Source organism: Oryctolagus cuniculus, chromosome 5, assembly GCF_051225735.1.
Source record: "Oryctolagus cuniculus isolate XC-2025 breed Fujian yellow rabbit chromosome 5, ASM5122573v1, whole genome shotgun sequence".
NCBI classification, from domain to species: Eukaryota; Metazoa; Chordata; class Mammalia; order Lagomorpha; family Leporidae; genus Oryctolagus; species Oryctolagus cuniculus.
Window position 1 is genome coordinate 130,794,696 of NC_142871.1, and position 26,308 is coordinate 130,821,003.

The 26,308-nt window shown below is 42.1% G+C and overlaps 1 protein-coding gene across 3 annotated transcripts in view; it reads right to left on the bottom strand.

The window, feature by feature from the left end:
• DNAH8 (dynein axonemal heavy chain 8) overlaps positions 1-26,308 on the bottom strand; it is a 336,932-nt gene that overhangs the window by 251,154 nt on the left and 59,470 nt on the right. For all 3 annotated transcript variants that reach the window (XM_089333967.1, XM_089333968.1, XM_051854776.3), the window contains 10 exons: positions 25,324-25,521; positions 22,873-22,949; positions 21,025-21,124; positions 20,316-20,435; positions 18,029-18,164; positions 13,446-13,633; positions 8,832-8,912; positions 8,004-8,120; positions 6,684-6,803; positions 3,203-3,338 (listed from right to left, as the gene is read on the bottom strand). In XM_089333967.1, the coding sequence (XP_089190093.1) occupies positions 3,203-3,338; positions 6,684-6,803; positions 8,004-8,120; positions 8,832-8,912; positions 13,446-13,633; positions 18,029-18,164; positions 20,316-20,435; positions 21,025-21,124; positions 22,873-22,949; positions 25,324-25,521 (1,273 nt within the window). The remainder of the gene's footprint in view (positions 1-3,202; positions 3,339-6,683; positions 6,804-8,003; positions 8,121-8,831; positions 8,913-13,445; positions 13,634-18,028; positions 18,165-20,315; positions 20,436-21,024; positions 21,125-22,872; positions 22,950-25,323; positions 25,522-26,308) is intronic.

A 26,308-nucleotide genomic window follows, 5' to 3' on the forward strand; every position in this document is an offset into this window, starting at 1 on the left:
ATTCCCTGTTTACATTTTGGGTATTCCAAATTTCTGAACTGATATCTTTGTGTTTCTCACACTGCACTGAAAATTAAACTAAGTTAAAAAAGAAAAAATGGGGATGTGTGACCAGCTGCATCCGATATGGGTGCCAGCTCCAGTCCCAGCTGCTGCTCTTCAGCAGCTCTCTGCTATGGCCTGGGAAACAGTAGAAGATGGCCCAAGTCCTTGGGCCTCTGCACCCACGTCGGAGACCGGGGAAGCTCCTGGCTCCTGGCTTAGGATCAGCCTAGCTCCAGCTGTTGTGGCCATTTGGAGTGTGAACCAGCAGATGGAAGACCTCTCCCTATGTCCCCCTCTCTTTCTGTAATTCTGCCTCTCAAATAAATAAATAAATAAGTTGGAAGGAAGGAAGGAAGGAAGGAAGGAAGGAAGGAAGGAAGGAAGGGAGGGAGGGAGGGAGGGAGGGAGGGAGGGAGGGAGGGAGAAAGGAAGGAAGGAAGGAAGGGAGGGAGGGAGGGAGGGAGGGAGGGAGAAAGGAAGGAAGGAAGGAAGGAAGGAAGGAAGGAAGGAAGGAAGGAAGGAAGGAAGGGAGGGAGGGAGGGAGGGAGGGAGGGAGGGAGAAAGGAAGGAAGGAAGGAAGGAAGGAAGGAAGGAAGGAAGGAAGGAAGGAAGGAAGGAAGAAAGAAAGGCTGGCGCCGCGGCTCACTAGGCTAATCCTCCGCCTTGCGGCGCCAGCAGAGCAGGTTCTAATGCTGGTTGGGGCGCCGGATTCTGTCCCCGTTGCCCCTCTTCCAGGCCAGCTCTCTGCTGTGGCCAGGAGTGCAGTGGAGGATGGCCCAAGTGCTTGGGCCCTGCACCCCATGGGAGACCAGGATAAGTACCTGGCTCCTGCCTTCGGATCAGCGCGGTGCGCCAGCCGCAGTGCGCCAGCCGTGGCAGCCATTGGAGGGTGAACCAACGGCAAAAGGAAGACCTTTCTCTCTGTCTCTCTCTCACTATCCACTATGCCTGTCAAAAAAAAAAAAAAAGGAGGGAGAGGGGAGGGAAGGAAGGAAGGAAGGAAGGAAGGAGGGAGGGAGGGGGGAGGGAAGGAAGGAAGGAAGGAAGGAAGGAAGGAAAGAAGAAAAAGAAAAAAGAAAAAGACCTCTAGGAGGAAAGAAGACCTGCTGTGCATTCCCATTTAGCCCAGGAATTTCTCATCCTCAGCACTATTGACATTTTGGGCTGAATAATTGTTGTTGGGGGCTGGGCTGCAGGATGTTTGGCAGCATCCCTGGCCCCTACCCATTAGAAGTAGGTGGCACCCCTCCCCTTTCACACTTTAACATACCTAGACATGTCTCCAGTCAGATGTCCCCTGGGGGCAAAAATCCTTCCCCACTGAGAGCCACTGTTACAAGCCTTCCTCCCTCTCTCCTTCCCCTTTCTCCTTTCTCCTCACTCTCTCTACCTCCCCCCTCCTTCCTATGCTCCTTTTTTTTTTTTTTTTTTTTTTTTTTTTGAGAGTTAGAGTTACACAGACAGTGAGAGGGAGAGACAGAGAGAAAGGTCTTCCTTCATTGGTTCACTCCCCAAATGGCCGCAACGGCTGGAGCTGTGCCAATCCAAAGCCAGGAGCCAGGCACTTCTTCCTGGTCTCCCATGTGGGTGCAGGGGCCCAAGGACCTGCTTTCCCAGGCCACAGCAGAGAGCTGGACTGGAAGTGGAGCAGCCGGGACTAGAACCGGCGCCCATATGGGATGCTGGCATCGCAGGCAGAGGATTAACCTACTGCGCCACAGCACCGGCCCCTCTCTTCCTTAAAAAAAGGTCACTCTCATAGGATCTCTGCTTGACCGTGATGTTCTCACACTCCAAAAAAAGCCAACACCCCACACATTCCCCTGTTCAGATACGTGGGTATCTTATCAGGCAGAGTCATGCTTGGGTCTGCTTCCACGTTCTGGGCGGCACACTCTGTGAACACTGCAGCCCTGGTGCCGCACAGCCTGCCTCCCACTGCTTCCCTGAGCAGGGGGTGGCAGGAAGGACAAGTATTCATCATGACTGACACACACAACCCTTTATGAAACCAACTAGGCAAACCTCTGACTACAAAGTTCTATGTAGTCAGTTCTTATTTAGAGCTTGGAAAAGGAAAACCTTAAAATGAAGTCAATAACCCCCTTCAATTTTGTCCAAAGTCTCTAAATATCTAGGAGACATCAATCTGAGCAAAACTAAAAGTATTATATTCTTTAGCCACAACCTCAGGAGCAGGAAGCAAAAACTCCCCGGTATTCCATGGCTATGACAAAGAGGATTTAAGTTTAGTGGCTTATCCCCTGGGCTTACTAATACATAGTCACCAGAATTATTATAACCTTGGACTTTCTTGGAGGAAAAGTGAGATTATGAAATTCAGTGAACAGGAAATTCCGTAGGGTCAAAATTATTTCAGCCACTTTAAATAATCCAGGCACCTTATCACAGTGTTTGTCTCAACAGACCTGGTGAAGTGAGAAAGTTTCTTGCTCCCACTCAAGCAAACTGCTCTAGGCTGATGAGGGTTTGGGCAGAATCAAAAGTTGGAGTTCACCTCTGAGTCTTTAGGCCAGTTTTTCATCAAAGTTGGGGAAGAGAGACCAGTGCTGTGTATGATGTCTGCTTCCTAGAGAAGCAAATAATCAATCTTCAACTAGACCCCATTTGTCTGCAGCCCAAGCCCCTGAAACAATTCTAAATAGAAACACACAGCTCATTCTATACAAAGAAAGGTCTTGGCAGAGTTGGAGGGGGGATGGGATGCCTTAAAACATGGTCTTACCCAAATTAAGTTTTCAACATTCATGAAAAATTTTAGATTTTACTCTTGCCTGGTCCAAATTTTTTTAAGTAAAATAAATCAAATATCCAAAATGACAAGATTAGAATGCTGTACAAGAATTTAAAAAAAAAAAAAAATTACCACAGCAGGCCTGAGCCTGCTATCCATGGAAGAGTTTGATTACAAAGATGACTTGACATCCAGGAACTTGGATGTCATAAAGACCCTGATTAATCCTTTACTTACAAAAAGAGCTTACTGGCCCTAAATTGTGTGTACAAACAATGTAATATATGTAAATATCTGCTTTCTTTCAGGGAGTCTGGAATTCTGTAATTTGCTAAGCAGGAGGTGCCCCTATGAGCACACATCTATAGCTCTTGTGATGCAAATAGTAGCTTGTGAAATTACCTGGTAAGTGTTTTGCTGTTTTCCCAGTGTACTTAACTTCATAAATTTGCTCAAATATTAATATAAGTTCTCTGACAGCTTCTTCCACATGCTTGCTTTTGTGGTTTAGAATCTCAGCCCATTCTTTTGTGTATGTCTATTAAAACAAAGACATGACTATTAACATAAGGATACTTCGAAACACTGGGAGTATTATCAATAAGACTTGAGTTTATAAAAGGATCATTAACTTCACTTAAAATAACTAGACATAGGTGACAGTGGCGTAGCATTTCAGATCCAGAATTGTCTATTGCTAAATGCTCAGCTTTGGCTAATGTCCAAGCAAAGAAAAGGAAAAAGAATACCAAAGTCTTTCATGTGTAGCTGACTCAGAAGGCCAAAGGAATACAAAGAAGATGTTGTCAAACAAACACAACACTAGACACTGAAATGGCAATGGTTGCTGAATGCTGCTTGAGTCTAGTGGGGAAAATTGAATGACAAAGAAGTGGACACTTCAGGGGACCATGGCAGACTGACGCATGTGTGTATATATACCCCTGGCTTTGAAATCCCCTACAAAAGGGGCCAGATACTACTAGTTACAATTGGCAATTGAATAAACATGTCTGTCTTAGCATTTCCCTAGTATCTCCAGAAATCGCCACAAAATAACATAGTAATCTTTAAAAATAACATATCCATAAGGACAAATGGAGTGACCGGCGCTGTAGTGTAGTGGGTAAAACTGCCATCTGCAGTGCCAGCATCCCAAATGGGTGCCGGTTCGAATCCTGGCTGCTCCACTTCGATCCAGCTCTCTGCTATGGCCTGGGAAAGCGGTAGAAGATGGCCCAAGTCTTGGGCCCGTGCACCCACTTGGGAGACCCAGAAGAAGCTCCTGGCTCCTGGCTTCGGATCGGCGCAGTTCCAGCCATTGTGGCCATCTGGGAAGCCTCTCTCTCTCTCCCTTTTCTGTCTCTCTCTCACCCTCTCTCTCTCTCTCTGTGCCTCTATCTCTCTGTAACTCTGCCTTTCAAATAAATAAATTACTTAAAAAAAAAAAAGAACAAATGGGAGAATATCATATGCATTCTTCTGTATGTTTCCAGTATTAATTATAAAATTAATGGGATACAACAATTGGTGTGGAGGCAACTTAATATCCATTCACAAAAGAATGAAATCGGATCCTTTCCTTACACCATAAATAAAATTAATTCAAAACTGATCATAGACCTACATTTAAGAGCCAAAAATAAAAAAAACTCTTAGAAGAAAACATAAGTACAGGAATCAGAACCAAAGCGGTGGCTTAGTAAGAGACTCTTACTAAGACCACCTCCCCACGGAGACAGATGTGAACAACTATGCTCACACGAAGTCACCTCCATAAGCTACGGAAGCCAGGTGAGAGAGCACAGTGCCTCGTCTTGTTAAAATCATAAGAGAAGTCGTATTGAAGAAAGCTAGAAGGAAAGAGTTGTCCATGTCTCCCATCCCCAGCTCTCCAACAGAATGCTAAACTCCAGTTGCATGGTGAGGCCTGGAGAGGCTGGGATAGGGAGCTCAGGACCCAGCCTATGGTGCTGAGACTTGGCATCTGATAAAGCCCAAAGGCCTCTCACTCCTGCCGAGGTAAGTCTAGACTGAGCCTCTTGACTTCAGGGAGAGGCCCTGCACTGCAGGGAGATCCGACTCATTTTGGTGTGCCTGTGTCACTGCAGCCTCTGGCAGGATTGGTGGACACCCCTGTGACTTTGTGGGAATATGCGACTGTGGGACCCAGGTGGCCAGAGTGCTACCTTTATCACTTTCCCCCAACCTTAGGCAGACAGCAAGGGGCCACAGGACTGTGTCTTGGGACTTGGTTCTGAGCTAGTAAACCCCACACAGGGTAAATCCTCACAGTTTCCATCTCAAGGCAAGAGCCTATGGACAGTCTCTGGACTTGACCTAGTATCAGGCAGAAACCTGCACCCTGGGTGAGTCAGTCATGTTTTGGGGGATATCACCACCCCCAAGATTGCACAGAGTTGGTGATTTGTGAGCCCCAGGTATAACGAACCAAGGCTCTACCTGAGTAGCTAAGTGCCTGCTTCTAACACCCCTCCTAGACCTGAGGCAAACAGCAAGAGATCACAGGACTGTTTTGGACTCAGTGCCAGGCTGATAAAACCCAGCACTGAATAGACCCTAACAGGCCCTGATCCTAGGCCCAGTAGCTGCAGACAGAGCCTCTGGACCTGCTTCAGTGCCCAGTGGAGCTCCATGGTTCCAACCGAGCAGTCCTCTAACCCAGTCAACACCACCAGTGGCTGACAGGTGTAGCATCGGGCAGTGTGTCCACCTCAGCAGCAGAGAGGGATTGTGTGGTATGCAAGGGCCCCCAAATAATCAAAGATGGACTTTCTGTGATTTCAAGTCAACGTAGGATAAATAGATATTCAAATAATTTCAATATGATGTGATACTGAGGAGGTCAGATATTATCCTCTAAGGATTAGGTGCCACTGTCATTCACGGATTTAAGCTGAGGAGTTTCATGTATAGTTATGGCAATATGAATGTATATGATGGGACCACATGTAGAGGCAGGTAGACCAGTTAGATCACAGCATCCATTACTAAACTCAAAAAGAACTTTAAGGGCTTGACCCAAGAATGGGGTACTAAGTATGGAAAACAAGAGACAAATTAAAATAAAATCTGAGTACGAGGTTAAACCTTAAACTTGGTGAGATTTAGGAAATGGAGGCAAGAGAAGGAGTTCTGAGGATTAAGTTTCCAAGTAATTTAAAGGGAGAGTACATTGTAGTTAAAACTATGGGAAAGATGGCATGGGTCAGGGAGCATGCACAGAGGAAGAGCTCTGAACCACTGGCAGGTCCCCAGGGAATTCAGCCTTAGCTTGAGGACAGTAGTAAGATAAGATCTAGGGTGTTGTCATGAGCTGAAGTTATTGAAGCCATCTAAGTCTTTGGAGCTGAGGATGTCCCCCCAAAAGCTCGAATGTCTAAATGCTACTGAGCCAGATTTATACTTTTAGATTGCCCCTTCACATTTTAGGTTTCTGACCCCATATTTTTGTAACCATAAAAAATAAGCGCGGCCGGCGCCGTGGCTCACTAGGCTAATCCTCCACCTTGCAACACCTGCACACCGGTTCTAGTCCCGGTCGGGGTGCCAGACTCTGTCCCGGTTGCCCCTCTTCCAGGCCAGCTCTCTGCTATGGCCCAGGAGTGCAATGGAGGATGGCCCAGGTCCTTGGGCCCTGCACCCGCATGGGAGACCAGGAGAAGCACCTGGCTCCTGCCTTCGGATCGGCGCGGTGCACCAGCCACAGCGCGCCGGCCACGGCAGCCATTGGAGGGTGAACCAACGACAAAAGGAAGACCTTTCTCTCTGTCTCTCTCTCACTGTCCACTCTGCCTGTCAAAAAAAAAAAAAAAAGAAAGAAAAAAAAAAGAAAGAAAAGAAAAAAGAAATAAGCGCATACCTCATTGAGAGTCAACATGTCTTCTATTCTGGTAGCACCACTTTCGGGCAGGGTAATTAACATGGTTTTGGCTATCTCCTTTAGAACCGTATCAATGTTCATTTCACACAAGTCACTGACCTACCGACAAGAAGAAAGCATGATTCTTTCCTGAAGAGCTAGCTTCATTAACTTGAGTATACATTATATTAACTCATTATACTTGAGTTATACATGCATTAACAGAACTAAATCTGGAAGCTTACACCCTGAGCTGAGCATATTCTGGTATAAATCTCAGGAGGACATCTGCAAAGAAAGCTTGATATAGGACTAAAGTTTCATTGAGCAGCACCATGTGGCACAACCTTATACACAATTTCTCCACTGATTTTCATTCCAGTGTACGAGGCAATAATATCCCAGCTTCCCAGCTAAAGATACCAAGGCTCAGAGAGGTAAAGTAAACAGGGAAGAAACCCATTGCTAGTAAAAGGCAGAGAACCCTAATCAGGTTTAACTGACTCCAAAGACTCGGAGTTTATTTATTACACAATGTTGTAAATTCATACACACACACCTAAAAAAAATTCATGGTGGATTCGGCCTTGTGGCATGGTGAGTTAAGCAGCCACCTACGATGCCAGCATCCCATGTGGGCACCAGTTCACATCCCAGTTGCTCCACTTCTAATCCAGCTCTCCACTAATGCACTAGGGAAAGCAGCAGAAGATGGCCCAAGTGCTTGGGCCCCTGCACCCACATGAGAGACCCGGAAGAAGCTCCTGGCTCCTGGCTTTGCCCTGGCCCAGCCCTGGCCATTGCAGCCATTTGAGGAGTGAACCAGTGGATGGAATATCTCTCTATGTCTCTCCCTCTTCCTCTGTAACTCTACCTTCCCAATAAATGAAATGAATCTTTAAAAAAACAAAAAAGTATTCATGGTATACATGGCAATGTGGCTGAAATCAAGAGACAGTCTTTACTCAGATGACTTGTCTCATCTATTAGTATCAGATGCATTACTGCTGCTATTAATATTTAGGCACTCCATTCTGTCATCTTCAACAGTCTGTAATTATCCCATTTTCTAAACTTGAAGGCATAATTGAATCATAATTTCAGCATACTAAACGCAAAGCATTTCAAGGACAAGAACAAGGCAACTCATATGAAAAGAAGACATTAAAGCAGTGAAAGAAACATAAAACATTATTTTTTAACTTAATGGAAATCTTTGTAGTTAAAAGTCACACCATTCAGAGAGTTTCCATAGGTAATAGATTATTTATATCTTGATCATTAACATATGTAGCTTTTTTCTTAATTTGTTGATCATACCTTCTTCAAAAGTTGATTGAACATATTCAAAACTGATTCAACTTCTTGAAAGAAGCTTTCTAGTGTTAAAGATGACCATGTTAGTATTGTGAGCCCTTGCCTCAACACAGATTCCACCTGCAAAGAGCAACATCGTTACAGCTTCCACTATTAACAGGACAATCTGCTTTCCTTTATTATCCACCAACAGTACAGGTTTTACATCCTTCAGCTATGCCTAATAAAGGTAACTTTCTGTCTTTAAACATCTTTGGCTACCTGGGAAGTGATCCTCATAGATTTTTAGAAAGTACTCGTGATTCGGATTTCATTTATTTCAAAGTCAATAAAACAGAGCAGGCATTCGGCCTAGTGGTAAAGACACCAGATGGGATACCTGCATCCCATATCAGTGCCAGGAGTTCAAGTTCCAGCTCTGCTCCCAAATCCAGCTTCTTGCAAATGCACACCCTGAGAGGCAGCAGGTGATGGCTCAAGTTGTTGGGCCCTACCACCTATGTGGGAGACCTGGACTGAGTTCTAGTCCTGGCTTCAGTCTGGCCCAGCCCCAGCTGTCACAGGCATTTGGGGAGTGAACCAGCAAATGGGAGCTCTCTTCTCTGTCTCTCTGCCTCTCAAATTAATTAGGGAAAAATGTTAAAGATAACAAAACTTAGACAAATCATTCTGTTGGAAAAAAAAAAAAAAACAGGTCTGTAAAGTCAGAGTAGAAAACTAGGAAACTAGGCAGTCTAGACAAGACTAGGTGTTCTAAAATCCTTAATCTGTGGAACCAGAGTCTAATTTTAAATAACTGGAAAGTCCATATGTACCTTTAGCATTACCAACCTTTTTCATTTTAGGGGTCATCAGATTGACAAACACAGAAGGCACTTCCTGACATAAGTCATCATAATACTGCAGAAGTCCCTGTAAAAAGTTCGAATGGCAAAATTTACTTTAATTCATTTTAAGGCAGCAGATTTTTGTTTCATTCCAGGAAGGTTTTGTTATACCTGTGTTTGCTCACAGCCCTGTGCCCACAGCTACTCATTTAAATTTAAACTGAGTTACCCCACTCTTTCCTCATCTGTAAATTACCTAGGCAGCTCCTTTAAACAATGAGTCAATGGAGTAACTAGATTTTCATTTTTCATGTGTATCATTTGTCTTTCTAGACTTATAGTATTTTAAATAGTGTGGATAATTATCTTTTTGTGATGTCTGTCATCACACATTTTCCCATTTCTGTTCCTTGTCTTCGCGCTCATCACTGATGCTACACATGTGCTCTTGAGTCAAAATAAATTTTTAACTTCTCTGCACAACCAGAATTAATAAGCTTTCTATTTTCTTTTAGACAGTTTTAAGAGATGAACCATGATGATTTTTGACAGCTTTGTAATTTTTTAGCATTTTATTTATTTATTTTTATTTGAAAGGCAGAGCAACACAGAGACGCAGAGAGATAAATTGAACTTCATCAAAATGTAAAATGTTTGTCTTTTGCTGCAAAGGAAAAATGAAAAGACAACCTACCTAAAGGTAGAACATTTTTGCAAGCATGCATATATGATAAGAGGCCAGTATTTGGAACACAGAAAAAACTTTATTGTCGCCCAAAAATAAAGACAAGCCACTCAATTTTAAAGTTTTAAATGAGCAAAGTATCTGAACTGACATTCCTCCAAATCCCGAAAGATGCTCAGTTTCACTTGTCATCAAAACCACGCCACAGTGCCATTTCCTGTCCACTAGGATGACACAAAGGAAAAGGAGCAGACTAACAAGTATTGGCGTGGATCTAGAGAGAATGGAAACCACTCGGACTGCCGGCGGGAATGTAGAACAGCACAGCCTCTGTGGAAAACCCCATCAGCTCTTTAAAAGGCTCCACACGGGTTACTAAATTACTGAAATCTAGTAACTTCACTCCAAGGAATATCCCCAAGAGAACACACCCCCACACAAGTACTTGTGTCCAGAGGTTCACAGCAGTGTGATTCATACAGCCAAGAAGTGGAAACAACTTAAAAATCAATAAACTCACAAAGAGAAAGGCTCAAAGTGGTGCAGTATTACTTGGTCATAAAAAGGAACGAAGTACTGATGCGTAGGAATGAAGGAAGCCAGCCAGCCACAACAGATCGCTTGTTGTATGGTTCCATTTGTATGAAATGCTCAGAAAAGGCAAATCTATGCAGACAGAAAGTAAATTGGTGGTTGCTAGGGCCTAGGTGTGGAGAAAGTTGAAGGAAATGGGCAGGGAATGCCAATAGATATGGGTGTGGGTTTTTTTTTGTGGGGAGGGAGACAGGAGTGATGAAAATCTTTTAAAATTGATTGTGGGGATGATTGTGCAACTTGGAAGTATACTAGAAGTACTTATTTGTATACTTTAAATGAGTGAATTGGGGGCAGGCATTGTCGTGCAGCGGGTTAAACTGCAGCTTGCGACACCAGCATCCCATATGAGCTCCAGTTCAAGTCCTGCCTGCTGCATTTCTGATCCAGCACCTGCTATTATCCCTGGGGAGGCAGTAGAAGATGGCCCAAGTGCTTGGAGCCCTGCCAACTACATGGGAGGCCCAGGTAGAGTTCCTGGCTCCTGGCTTGGGTCTGGCCCAATGCTGGCTGTTGCAGTCACATGGGGAATGAACCAGCAAAGGGAAGATCTCTTTTTCTCTGTGTCTCACCCTCTCTCTGTGTCACTCAGCCTTTCAAATAAATAAATAAATATTTTAAAATGAGTAAATTGTATGGCGTGTGAATTAAATTTCATTAAAACTGCTATTTTTAAAAACTGTTTTGGGAATCTCTAATACTTATCTCTTTTACTATTCCTCTTAGTAAAACGTCACATATTAATATAATTGTCATGTTTAATTTATTGTAACTTTTTGTAGGATAAGTTTTTGAAATTTTCTTTGGTATTCTGTTAGATTAGTTTTCAGAAAAACTTCATTATCAACATATCCATATGCCCAGACATGAACTTTGGTTAAACTAAGAGATTTAAATATAATGACATATTAAAAATGGCAGATTCATATTACTCTTCCCAGCCAGAAATAGGAAAAGTCTATATTTACCTATTATATTATTGAGTATAAAAGTAGTTAATGTATTTTGTAACTTATTAAATAGAACTCTTTTTCATTGAGTAATCATTTTCCATTAATTTCTATGTGCTTATCTTCTTTAATCAGTTCTTTAATCAGTTCTCTATGGCTAAATTTATATTCCAGTCTTTGCTGTCACTAATAGGGCTGGTGGGAGCTTCCTTACACTAACATGTCTTCCTGAGTTCCCCATATAGATGTCAAAGTCTTCCTAGAGAAAGCAAAGAACAGTGAAACTAACATCACTGTTTTAACTGCCTTTCTAAAGAATTCTGATGTTGGGGCCAGCGCTGTGGCGCAGTGGGTTAACATCCTAGCCTGAAGCACTGGCATCCCATATGGGCACCAGTTCGAGGTCCGGCCGCTCCACTTCCCATCCAGCTCTCTGCTATGGCCTGGGAAAGCAGTAGAAGATGGCCCAAGTCCTTGGGCCTCTGCACCCCCGAGGGAGATCTGGAAGAAGCTCCTGGCTCCTGGCTTTGGATCAGTACAGCTCTAGCCGTTGTGGCCAATTGAGGAGTGAGCCATCGGTTAGAAGACCTCTCTCTCTCTCTTTCTCTCTCTTTTTCTCTCTCTCCTTCTTCTTTCTGTAACTCTTTCAAATAAATAAATCTTTAAAAAAAAAAAAAGAATTCTGATGCTACTCACTCTTATTTCTTCAGCTTTTAGAAACTATGCATTAGGATTTGAACATTTTGATTACCACTTTTGAATGTCGCTTTTTGTCAGCTATTTTCTTTTTCTTTTTTTTTTTTTAATTTTAGTTTGCCCCATCACTGAACTGGAAGTGAATCTATGCTCCACTCACCCCACAGTGTTGAACTCCTTTCACTTTATAGTCATTGCATTTTGTTAATTTATATCTTACTAGTACCCTAGGATTAAGTATATAAAATTTACTGTACTTCATCTACAAAATTACAATATTCAGAATAATCAGGAGTGGGAGGCCAGCTTTTTGGTACATCAGGTAAAGCTGCTGTTTGCAATGCTAGCATCCCTTATGAGAGCGCCAGCTTGAGCCCCAGCTGTTCTGCTTCTGACACAGCTTCCTACTAATGTGCTTGGGAAGGCAACAGACAGCCAAAGTGCTTGTACCCCTGCCTCCCATGTTGGAGACCAGGATGGAGTTCCTGGCTCCTGGTTGCAGCCTGGCCTAGATTTGGTTTTAGGGGTGAACCAGTTGATGGAAGTTCGTTCTTTCTCTCTCTCCCCCCACTGCCATTCTGCCTTTCAAAAAATACATAAATCTTTTTTTAAAAAAAAAAAGAATAATTATTTAAACCTGCTATTTTATCACTTGTCATTTTCCAGAAGTCTAAGTCTGATTTATAATTGCACATTCTGCTTTCCATCTACAATCTTTCCTTTAGTTTGCAAGTCAGCATTTTAATTCTGTCAACAATCATAGTTGTGGGGAGCAACTGGGAGCAACTCGGACTAGACTAAGTTACTGGAATTAAGACTTATTCTATGCATCTGCTCTCCCACAATATGGTGCTGGGAGAGGAGGAAACAGCTTCTACACAGCTGCCTCCAGTTCAACCAATAAACTGTAGGACCTGCTCCTGATTGGAGGAGAGCAGCGTACTCGGCGTTGTGGGTAGCAGAGTTGGGATTGGTGGAAGAGGACTATAAAGGAGGAGAGAGACAACATGCACGAGGAACATCTATCTGAAGGAACACCTGTGCAGCCCCCGAGAGAGCCGGCCAGTGGTGTGCCGCTCCCCCGCGGAAGTGGGGAAAGTGGCAGGGGGAACCGCCCTTCCACGGAGGTGGAAGGGACGGTAGCCAACCCGGGAAGAACCAGCAGCAAACCCGGGAAGGGCCGAGCAGACGAAAGAACAATGCAGGGTCCTGTGTCGTTCCTCCACGAAGAGGGGGAGCGACAATAGTAACAAATTTTCCTTCAGTATCATGTTAGCCCAACTGCAGGGATATATTTTTATTTTACAAAAAACTCAATTCAAAAAGAATTAGAGGGGCCAGTGCTGTTGTATAGCAGGTAGAGCCGCCGCCTGCTGTGCTGGTATCCCATATGGGCACTGGTTCCAGTCCCAGCTGCTCCACTTCTTATCCAGCTCTCTGCTATGGCCTGGGAAAGCCGTAGAAGATGGCCCAAGTCCTTGGACCCCTGCACCCACGAAGGAGACCCAGAAGAAGCTCCTGGCTCCTGATCAGCACAGCACCAGCCATTACAGCCATCTGGGGAGTAAACCAGCAGATGAAAGACCTGTCTCTCTCTGCCTCTGCCTCTCTGTAACTCTACTTTTCAGATAAAATAAATTAAATATTTTTAAAAAATTTATAAAAAAGAATTAGAAAACATAATCTATCTTACCTGCAAATACAGTTTGTCTGATTTCAATTTATTTTCCAACTTCAGGATTTTCTTTGCCTGTTCTGGGACATCCAACTTCATTTTTATCATGCATTTAGTTTCCCGAACAACTTCCAAAATTTTGGGATCAAAATTAACCAGCAATTTCCCTGTTTCTGGATGTCGCACAAAAAGTGTGGCTTGTAAGGCTACAGGAAAATAAAAGATTGTTGGCTTCGCTTATTCTGGATTTCTTGTCTGCAGCCACTGCTGTTCACATGCCCACTTCTTAAGTCAAGGACAAGAGTTTTGGATGCCCCAAGTGCTGAGGCGCAATATATGACATATGGTAAGTACTTGAAATTTAGACAACAGACTGCAGTGTCCGCAGTGCCATCAGATCAGATCCAGCAAGATAAAACTTAAGCAAGAACTGATGGCCTTTGTGCTGTGAAGGGCAATATTTTTCTGAATGGGTCAAAGAGAGCTGTAATACAATAAGTCAGTGCTGGTTTATTTCTCTGGATTGTGAGTTAACCTCTGAAAAATGGACATGGGAAGAACTCTAAAAGATGACACACCTCCTAGGTCTCAAATCCTTTTCCACACCTGACCCCAAACTGGCTTCTTCAAGGAGGCTGATCTGAATTAAATCTCCAATCTGAATTTCAGATAACTAGGCTCAATATCAATAAGAAATATTTATTAACCTACTGAGTTGAGAACACCTAACAAGGAAGAGGGAGACTTCTTTTTATACTACCTCTAACATGAACATCATGCATACAAATAGGCATTTTCAGATACACTTTTTGTCATGAATTGAAGTGTGAAATCCTGAACAGTCTTAAGTTATTTATTATCCTAGCACGAACAGCCTTAAGTTATTTATTATCCTAGCACGAACAAAACTCTTACAGACTGTATGTGTGAATTTGAGCTACATCGTATATGAATAAACAATACTAACATGAGATTTCATTATAATCACAAAGCTTCCAAGCCTCACTTTGCTTCACATGATATGGCTGCATCTACTTTCTAGGAAAATAAAATATACTGTATATCCCTTTGAAGTGAGTTCACTTTTCTTCATCAGATAAAATTAGTCATGATGTAGATCTCAACAATGCAGGTTTCATAAGAATTTCAACCAAAAATTTTATCTAACTCATTAGGAATCTTTCAAAAGTTGGGTTAGACAGCACTCTGGCCTCAGAATCAGCCCTTAAGGCATTCAGATCTGGCTGAAGAGCCCATGAGAGTATTTTAGGCATGGAAAGCCAAGACACTCTGGCAAAAAAAAAAAAAACAAAAAAAACAAAAAAAAACAAAACAAAACCAAACCACCAAACCTAAATGAAAGATCTCTGCAAGTGAGATCCCAGTGGAAAGAACGGGCCATCAAAGAAGGAGGTACCTTTCTCTGAAGGGAGGAGAGAACTTCCACTTTGACTATGGCTTTGTCTAAATAAGATCGGAGTTGGCAAACTCAAAAGGCTTCCATAGCCTTGGCAACTCATGACAAGAGCATAGGGAGATTGCTGACGCCATAAACAACAGGAATCACTGTGCACTTACTCCTCATGAAGGATCTCTGTCTTTAATGTGTTGTTCAATGTGAATTAATGCTATAACTAGTACTCAAACAGCATTTTACACTTTATGTTTCTGGGTGGGTGCAAACTGTTGAAATCTTTACTTAATATATACTAAATTGATCTTCTGTATATAAAGATAATTGAAAATGAATCTTGATGTGAATGGAATGGGAGAAGGAGCAGGAGGTGGGAGGGCTGTGGGTGGGAGGGAAGTTATGGGGAATGCCATTGTAATCCATAAGCTGTACTTTGGAAATTTATATTAAATAAAAGTTTAAAAAAAAAGAGAGAGAGAGAGATTGATTTTCATCCTCTGATTTACTCCACAATGGCTGCAATGGCCAGGGCTGGGCCAAGAAGAAACAAGAGCCAGAGCTTATTCTGGGTCTCTCACATGGATGGCAGGAGTATGTGGGCCATCTTTCTTTGCTACTCCCAAGCCATTAGCAGGGAGCTCGATCAGAGGAGGAGCAGCTGGGACTCAAACCGGTGCCCATATGGCACGCTGGCACCATAGGCAGTGAGTGGCTTAACCTGCTGCACTCAGTGCCAGCCCCACCTTGGGAAGTATTTACATACAGCAGTAGTTTGAAGACTGCTGCCCTACTACAGTGTCACTTGCCAAAGTGGTATAAAATAAAAATAAACGTTCCCGGCTGGCGCCGCGGCTCACTAGGCTAATCCTCCACCTGCGGTGCCGGCACACCGGGTTCTAGTCCCAGTCGGGGCGCCAGACTCTGTCCTGGTTGCTCCTCTTCCAGGCCAGCTCTCTGCTGTGGCCCGGGAGTGCAGGGAGGATGGCCCAAGTTCTTGGGCCCTGCACCCGCATGGGAGACCAGGAGAAAGCGCCTGGTTCCTGGCTTCGGATTGGCGCAGCGCCAGCCGTAGTGGCCATTAGGGGAGTGAACCAACGGCAAAAGGAAGACCCTTCTCTCTGTCTCTCTCTCTCTCTCACTAACTCTGCCTGTCAAAAAAATACATATAAATAAATAAATAAATAAACGTTCCCCTTTGGTATAAGATAAAAAAAAAGTTGGGTTAAAAACCATTTGTCCTCAAAATAAATTCCAAAATAGAGTTTGAACATTCATGTAACATAGCACGTCTTCCTTAAGACTGCAATGGGCATGACTAGAAGGACAAACAGGTCAGGAAGACTGAGACACAAATCATTCCGCATGAACCGTCCTCAGAGGAATGTTACAGGTCAACTACTATCAGCACCAGGTCTCCAGTTATTATGCCAAGTTCCTATAGAGTCACATGTAGTCACACCAACAGAACAACAGGAAGACTTCCATGGCAATCCATTTCTGATGGTCTGTGTTCCTCATTAAGGAATGCTACTTTAGGCAAGGGCACCTCAAAAAAGGCTATGGAAAAATCATTTCAACTGATATTCTCTATTGATACTAGAAAACTCAATAGAATTGTTATTTATCAATGATAGCTGCTCTCTACTCTTTGGACATTTTTAAAACATTTAAAGAGCTCTCAAGCATGCCTGTATAGGTTTTGGCACTTTTAGAAGCAGTACAATGTAACACTTCAGGGGATGAATTCAAAAGCCTGACCACCTGAACGTGAATGCTACTTCCGCCACTTCCTAGAGCAGTGATCACGTAACCTCTCCGTGCCTCAGTTTCCTCGTCTGTATGTCAAACGAAAATAATCATAGGTCCCTGTAAGGTCACTATTAGGATGAGGGAAATTAACTGAAGTGCTTGGACAAAGCCTGGCATGTGGCAAGCATTGCATAAATGTCAGCCATGGTGATTACTTAAAGGATACAAGATCAAACAGACAAACACGTTATCCTTGGAGTGTGTAGGGGCGATAAGATGGACATTTAGAGCAGTAAGCACCCTGAGAATGAGCCACAATAAAAGGTAGAGGCCTGGGGAAGAAGTTATTTTCTTCCTGGAAGAATAATAAAGGTTTCATGGCGCAGGTAATCCTTCAGCTCATTTTTGAACATGTGCTGGTGACAGGAAGGGCACTGGGAGCAGAAAAACCAGCAGGACAAAAATACACAAATGTTCATGGTGCTGCAGTAGCAAAACATACAGGCTCCATATTTTAGCTGCTGAAAATTCTCTTTTGTCTTTTCCATAGTGAGAGTCTGAAGCTTCTCGTGAATGCTCCTTTGAGAGTATGGCAGGCTTTTATTAGAACCCAGGGTCCTACCACACACCACAGTACCCAGGAACAGCTGGGCCATTTGAAGTGTTTATTATAGGCTTAACTACAGTGCCAGCTGGGGAAGACACCATGCAGAATCAGGTCGCAGGTATGCGGTGAGGTAAAGACCTAGATAGAACTGAAACACAAGGGTTCTGGACAAAGAGGCAGAAGTAGGAACAGCACCTCTCACCATCACACCCAGCTTTCCACCCACTGAACTGGGCTTCCTGAGCCTGCGACTCTGCTCTGCCAAAGTTGAGATTCTGGTTTGGGAGAAAGAAACCTTTCTACTAAGGGATGCAGTAAGGAGTCTACCAAGGTCATAGATAAGAGCTTACAACTGAAGTCATGATTAGGAGCTTAAGGTTAGGATAGGGATGTAAACCCTTAATGCTCCATATCATTTGGCATAGGGCTGAAGCCATCATTTGGGATGTCTGCATCCCAGGTCAGAGTGCCTGGATCCGAGCTCAGACTCTGCTTCCCGTTTCAGCTTCTTGCTGATTGCACCCTGACACCCTGAGAGGCAGTAGATGATGATGGCTCAAATACCTGGGGAGACCCAGATCGATTTCCTGCTCCTGGCTTCAACCTGGCCCAGTCCTGGCTGTTACGGGCATTTCAGGAGTGATCCAGCAGAAGGGAGAGCGCTCTGTCTCAATATATCTGTTTGTCTACCTGTCTGCCTCTCTCTCTCTCTCTCTCTCTCTCTCTCCCCCTTCTAAATAAATAAATATTTTAAAATTCTCCAGAACCACAATCTTATTCATAATCACCCAAGTCCTACACCTGAGCCTCACCACACAGTCTTATACACACCATACTGTATCTGTGAAATCTCTCTGATCCATGCCGTGTGGTAGATCACCTCAAACTCCACCAGCACATAGGAGATTTTGTTATATTGACGGATAACAGCTTTACCTTCCGAACTGGACAAAATTTCTGAGTTCTTCTGTTGTTTTTAAGAGAAAAAAAAAGGTGCATTTTAAAATTGATGACTGTTTTCCTATCAAAATTATAAAACTGTTTTAAATGACATAAAGGAATTATGCTACCGATATAGAGTCTGCCTCAGAATAAACCAGAACAGGGGAAGCCCACACAAGCTAGAGATAGGAGCAGGGAAACAGGATCAGTAGAGAAGGAACCTTGGGAAAGGAAAGAAAGGAATAAAAAAGAGAGCTCTCTAGCCCTATAGACAGCCCCAGGCATTAAGTGTCTCTACCTCCAATGCTCTAGTATCTCCCCACTTTTTCTGGACAAGTTACAATTGATTTTTCTTGAAGTATGAATATCAAGGCAAATTTCAAAATTCCAGCACCAGAAAAGGAGCCATATATCAAAGAATAAAATCCAATCATTTTATTCAAAAATCTAAATAAAGTCGGTGCTTTATATGGGGTTCAGATGTCCACACCCACATCCGAATGCCCAGGTACAATTCCCAGCTCTATCTCCTGACTCCAGCTTCCTGCTAATGCTGACCCTGGAAGGCAGCAGTGATAGCTCAAGTAATTGGCTTTCTGCGTAAGTACATGGAAAATTCAGATTGTGTTTCCAGCTCCTGGTCCTGCCCAGGCCTAACCCCAACCACTGTGAATCTGGGAAATGAGCCAGCAGATGGAATCTTGCCTTTTTTTATTATTTATTTTGCTTGAAAGTCAGAGTTACACAGAGAAGAAGGAAGCAGAGAGAGAGAGAGAGAAAGGTCTTCCATCTGCTGCTTCACTCCCCAGTTGGCTGCAATGGCTGGAGCTGTGTAGCCAGGAGCCAGGAACTTCTTCCAGGTCTCCCACGCGGGTGCAGGAGCCTAAGGACTTGGGCCAAATTCTACTGCTTTCCCAGGCCACAGCAGAGAGCTGGATTGGAAGTGGAGCAGCCAGGACTCGAACTGGCACCCATATGTCATGCCAGCACTGCATGCGGCAGCTTTACCCACGACACCACAGCACTGGCCCCGGAATCTTGCTTTTTCTGTCTGCCTATCTCCACCTCTCAATTAAGTAAATGATTATAAAATTAAAAATTGAAAAATTTAGGTTTAGATACAAAGTTTAGGTTTAGATCCAACAGGACAATCTCTGCCTGGCCACTACAACAGCAGTCAAACAGAAATGGCAGAAACTTAAATAGCTAAGAATGCTTAAATAATAAAATTCCTTGCAAGGTTACTATTCTATAGTTATTTTCTGTATCTAGGCGTAAGACACAACATCAAGCAAACCAACTCTACTCTGCTTCCCTAACTCTTAAATAAAAACAAAACAAAGACAAACTGGCATTTTCAGAATGTCAACAGAGCTTAAGACTGTCCTGTTTTGTCTCCCCCCCCCCCCCCCAGAAATCTAATCAACTTTAGGACATGGAGAATGAAAATGCTCTATTATGCCCTGTCTAGATCTTGGTTCTTCAAATAGGAATACGCTCTGAGTCTATCTACCCCATCATTAAACATATACCAGTGGCCTATCTGTCCATGTACAGACATAAGCTGCAGCAGTAGACCTGCATTTTATTGTGTTTTCAAAAAAAAAAACTGTTTTTTAATAGCCTTTATATATTGTCCTGAGTTATTAAAAGACTTAATGTTTTAAGATTCACCAACTTGATACACTGGCTTATCTGCTAAACATGAAAGAATGGACTTAGTTTTTCCCAAGCATAGTTATAGGCTAAATTTCTTTTGATGAGAAAATAATTGGCTATCAAGGCTGGCATTGTGTTGCAACAGGTTAAGCTGCCGCCTACAATGCCAGCATCCCATGTGAGGGTACCAGTTCGAGTCCCACTTCCAACCCAGTTTCTGGCTAATGTGCCTAGAAAATCATCAGAAAATTACACAGGAACTTGAGTCCCTGCCACCCATGTGGGAGACCTGGATGGAGTTCTTGGCTCCTGGCACAGCCTTGGCTGTTGTGACCATTGGGGAGTGAACCAGTGGATGGAAGATCTTTCTATCTACTTTTCCAATAAATAAATCTAAAAAATAAAACTAAGAAAGAATTGGCTCTAACAACTTTATTGAGTATGTTACAGGATCTAATATATTTATTGTATCAAAACCACCATAATCCACACCTCATAAATTTTACTATTGGCTTACAAAGAAATAGTTGATGGGCTCGCTTATCCGGCGATAGAGCTGTCTCACCCAGAGTATTTTCCCTGCTATTGGGGGCATGTTGCGAGCAAGAGGGGGATCATCTTTTTGAGAGTGATACAGCTGAAATGAAAAATACGGCATTAAGGTCTGAATTCAATGGAGAAGGCAAAAAAAAATATTCAGTTTTATCTGTATTGTTTTACCATTATTCACAGGTTGCATACACAGGGGGTAGTCAATAAAATGTAAATGTAATTCAGAGATAACGTGAGGCTCAGAAATGATGATATTTACAATATATAACACTTAGTTCTCTTTTCACCTTTATTTCCTATTACGTGTTTTTTTCCCCTGTCCTTATCCCAAATTTTAAGAAAGCAGTTAAGAGGGAAGACAAAGCTACATTATATCTCTCACAATATTCTCCAGAGCCCCTGTTTCTGTATGCAAAATTATTAATTCAAACAGGCTTTGCTATGCACACACCTGAATATTGTAGCAAAAATAGTTCTTAAAAGCAAAGAGGTGTCAACTGGCTATCCAGTGACACACCTGTCTGCACCTTCCCATGTATACAAGGAGCATCCAAAATGTTCATCAGGAAAAGGATCATTCCGAAAAACTTGGTACCAAAGAATGACGGCATATACTTTCAGTTTTGTTTCCTTTTGTACTAATGTCCTATCCTGTGAATAAAGATGATACTTGCCTTCTTAGTAGCTTCAAGTTCAGCCACGTAACACTGAAGAATTCGCTCAATTGTGTGGTTGATTTCTAACTGAAGACAAGGGATGTTCAGCTTCTGAAACCTGCAAGTAATTGAAGCTAATTAAAAAGCCAATCAGAAATATACTTAAAATGCTCCAGAGTTCTAAATATCTATGCACTCATTTGACAAACATTCAAACCAGGCTTCATACATTGTCCCAGGATACACAGTGAGTGATGAGTAGGACGGGTGTGGTCTCAGCCCTCCTGGAGTTTACGGTTATTTTATGAAAAACACAGCTATCAGCCAAGAGTTATACAAATCATTACTTACACGACGAGGTGCTGGGAATGCCTGTAACAGAGGAACCCAGCCAACTCTGGGAAGTCAAGACAGACTTTCCCGAAAGAATGTTTAAATAGAGATTAAAGAAATGAGTAGGGAGTCGGCTTAGCAAAGATGGAGGAGAATACACTGAAGGTGACTCTGCCAACGTCTGCTCACATAATTCCAAATAACCACAATCAAAATGACTGTTAGACAAGCGTCACTTCTACTTAGTGACTAAGGGACACACAGGAAGTACAAAAACCATTATGTTCTGATAACTGAACTGACATCAGTGTATTACAGGTAAAGAGAGACAAAAGGAAACAGAGAAGTTGCCAATGGTACCAACTATGCAGTGCTCTCACTCTCACTCATCAACATCATTTACGTCTGCACTGACTTTTTTTTTTTTTTTGTATTTTTTTTTTTGTTTTTTTTTGACAGGCAGAGTGGACAGTGAGAGAGAAACAGAGAAAGGTCTTCCTTTGCCGTTGGTTTACCCTCCAATGGATGCCGCAGCCAGCGCACTGCGCTGATCCGATGGCAGCAGCCAGGTACTTATCCTGGTCTCCCATGGGGTGCAGGGCCCAAGCACTTGGGCCATCCTCCACTGCACTCCCTGGCCACAGCAGAGACCTGGCCTGGAAGAGGAGCAACCTGGACAGAATCCGGCGCCCTGACCGGGACTAGAACCCGGTGTGCAGGCGCCGCAAGGCGGAGGATTAGCCTAATGAGCCGCGGCGCCGGCCCTGCACTGACTCTTAAGATGGTCTCTCAGGGTATGAACCATTGTCACAGAGATATGGATGTGGTGCAAAACCAGACCCAAACCCAGACCCACTGGACATCATGTAAGAATTCCTAAAGGGTTCTTGATGTGAGACTTAGACCCTCCCTGAACCAGAAGCCTCTAGTCCAATTCATCCTCTGTTTGAGAATACCCTTTCCCAAGGGGCATGCTGCCATCAGGAATAGAGGGAAAGAAAAATGGAAGGCGAGATGTTAGGAGCTCTTGCTACAAATAAAAGAGGGAGTAAGTATGTGAGATAACTAATATATTAATTGGCTTGTTTATGGAAATCATTTCACTATGTTCATCAAAACATCATGTACCCTTTAAATACATGCAATAAAATTTTTTAAAAGAAGACACAAGAGTCCTTAGGAGGGAAAATGAAATTGCTAGGATCTATTACCCTTACAAATTCTCACTTCTGGAAATTCTTTCAGTATGTAGAATTAGACATTATTTGTTTCCTTTCCAATAAACACATATGAAACTAATCCAAGGATATGACATAGCTGAAGGGGAAAATCATGTGAACTAATTTCATTTTCTTACTGAAAGACTTCCAGTTACAAAGAAAAGAAATCATGCTATATTTCAAGTGTTTACCAATCTATTTAGGAGGTCTTAATGTTATGGGAGAAACTTGCAAGAACATCTTATTTGAAACTGTGTTTTCAGATACACAGCTGCCTCACTAGAAGCGCCCAGACTCAGGGTTCTATAAATACCTTTGAAGCAACTGGAGAGCCTGCTGGGAAGATAGTATTTTTCCAAAAGTGCTGTTCATAAACGCCTGTATTTGCACCTAAATGAAATATTAGCATTTAAACAACGTGAGTACTAAGGAGATTTGGTTTTTAACAATAATTAATTCTATACAATCAAAATAAACTCAAACACATCCACCACATAAGCATCTAGAATCGCACTGTCCAGTAGGGTGGCCCCTGGTCAGGTGGGTCATTCCTTGGAAGTGAGATGTTTGTAAGTATAAAATACAAACTAGAGTTCAAAGACTTAGTACAAAAAAAATGTAAAATATTTCATTAATGATTTTTATGCTAATAACATGCCAAAATTGTAACATTTTGAATAGAGAGGGATAAAGTATATTATTAAAATTAATTTCATCTGCTTTTACTTTTATTCATGTGGTTACTAGAAAAATTACAATATCCTATTAGGCTTACATTTGCAGTTTAATATTTATTGGACATCACTGCAGCTCTGAAAAATCTGAGGAGGAATAAGAAGCAGAAGATGTTCTTCCAAGACTCCAAACATAGCAGTGAACTCTAAACTCGTGGTACCCAAAAGATGGGAAGGCATCACTTGCAAATTACTTTACATGAACACCCATGAATCAATCATTGCAAAGGAAGGAAATTAAAACTGACACTTCAAGCAAATTATGTAACCATCAAATGGTTAGTATGGGCTTTAAATTCACTGAAGGCTAAAATTTGTATCTAAGACCACAACAAAGTCTTTATGACATATAATGTTTATTTTTAATGTGTTTTCTTATTTTTTTTACAATTTAAATTGTTTAAATTTTTAAAATTTGTTTATTTTTTTGAGAAAGAGAGAAATTTCCCAACTGTTGGTTCATTCTCCAAATGACTATAACAGCCAGAGCTAGACTAGGCTGAAACCAAGAACCATGAACTCCATCTGGGTGTCCCATGTAGGTGGCAGGGATCCAAGCACTTGAACCATCATCCACTGTCTCCTACTCCTAGGGTGCACCTTAGCAAGAAGCTGGAATCAGAAGCAGAGACAGGACTCCAACCTAGTTATTCCAATACAGGATACAGGCATCCCTAGTGGCATCTTAACCACTAGACCAAATGCCTGCCTCAATTTTTATGAAATAAATCATAAAAATAATGTAAGAGATAACAAGGTTTTTTTTAAATGTTCATTTCCATCAATATTTAACTCCCAAAGCATTTTGGAAGCAAACTGCACCCTACCCAATTAGCCAAATGCTAAAAGGAATAACTAAAATATATCTTAATATCAAAGAGGTTAACTTTCAAAAAGATGAAGAGAAATCTACACCAAAAACAAATATTGATACTGTTAGAGTTTAGGATTTTGGAACTTTCTTATTTATATTTCCCAGTTTATATAAAATATAGTTTTGAAAGTATTTTTAAGTAAGTGAAGAAAAATGTGATTTATTTCTCACTTTCATAGCAAGAATTTCAGACTCAAAAGGTGTAAAGTATGTGCTTGTCCCTTCCTCGACTTCCAGAACATTCTGTAGCAAAAAGGAGACCATTCCCTGAAGCTAAGCTGGGGTTAATAACAGTTTTCAATAAAAGAGTAACTGAGATCATACAAGACCACAAGCTGAGAGAGAAATACGCCACAGCCTCATCTGACATACTGCCTGGCTACCCTTCATTCCTCTGGAGTGTAACACACATGAGGGCCTCTTAGGGACTATACATTGGGCCAAAGAGAGAGTGATCCATCTTTCCAATCTGTTCACACTTAGGACAAAGAATAATGGTTTCAAATTCTCTCTTAGACTGGAAAAATGACATTGGCTCTTTGCACAACAAAAATCGAAAACAAATTTTAATGTAAATTAAAAATGAACCCTAGCTACAATAGCCCTTTGGGCATTGGTTATTCAATACCATCTTTTGTTGGATACGCTCATTTTTCATTTTAAAAATGATGGAACATATTTTGTGCACTAGTTTAAAAGTTATTTATACTGTAAACATTTTTTATCGATTTTCAAGAATAATTAAAAATAAACAATAAGTATGTGAACATTTACTATATGTGAATATTTACAATGGTATTAGACAATACTATTGATTACTTTTCATCTTTTTTTTTTAAGATTTATTGATTTGGAAGGCAGAGTTACAGAGAGAAAGAAGAAAAGAAAGAGAGATCTTCCATTTGCTGCTTCATTCCCCAGATGGCTGAAACTGTTGGGGCTGGGCCAGGCTAAAGCCAGGAGCCAGGAACTTCTCCCAGGTTTCCCACATGGGTGCAGGGGCCCAAGCCCATAGGCCGTCTTCCACTGCTTTCCCAGCTGCATTAGCAGGGAGCTGGATCTGAAGTGTGGAGCAGCTAGGACATGAACTGGTACCCATATGGCATGCTGGCCCCTACTTCTCAGCTTTAAAGTAACAGTACATAGGATAACTTACCTCTAAACCATTGATTTTTGTCATGAACTCGATGAAATCTGTGTCAAATTCTGTCCTTCTTGGATCCAGAATGTCATATTGTTTTTTCTTAACCCCTTGATAAATATTTTTGAATTTTATTGCCAAAATATCTATTCCTTCTATTGTAGAATTACTCAAGGCTGAATATGTTTGCACAACAGTTATCATCTCTGTAATCTTAAAAAGAGAAGTATGGCTTTATTTTTTTAAATGAGATATTATGCCCTTTTCCTAGAATAAGCTGTTAATGAATCATTGATTAAGAAAACAAACCAATAACCAGAAAACAATTTCAATAACCTGGAATCATTTAGCTAAAACCAACCCAAAGAGATAAAACAGAAGATAAATCTCTGTCACCAGACATCACTTCTCTTAGCTTATTTGAGACAGATGACATCCTATTAACTCTAGAGAGAGTTCACAACTTTCATTTTATTCTAGAATTTCATCACTTTGTCACTGTGGCCAGGAGTTGTTATGGGAACATGGCTAGATGGCTTCAGCATTTTATTCTTGAGTACCTTCTGAAGATCATTTCACTGGATCACTGGGTTCAAAAGCTCTACCACTGTTGTTGGCCCTCACCATAGTTCTGATATGTATTACCTTAGCATAAATCCACCTGTGTTCTCTTTGGCACCTTCATTCAGGTAAAGGACTGGCCCCAAAAGCCTATCGAATGACAGCAATCTCTTCTGGTTCCTGAAGAGCCCTGGGAAAGCCTCCTAACGGGCTGCCTCCACATCAGTGCACCACCACCACCTACCTCACCAGAAACAAATCTCTTATGTGTCCACATGCCATTAGTCCCTTAACCTTCAGTGATTCCTCGTTCTGATTCCTGCTTTAGAGAACAATGCTCAAAGCCCTCCAGGGCTCACCCATTTGTCCAGTGGTCAGAAAGGGAATAAACCTGTTTTTAGGGATTCCTCCACCTACTACACACCAAGAAGACAACACG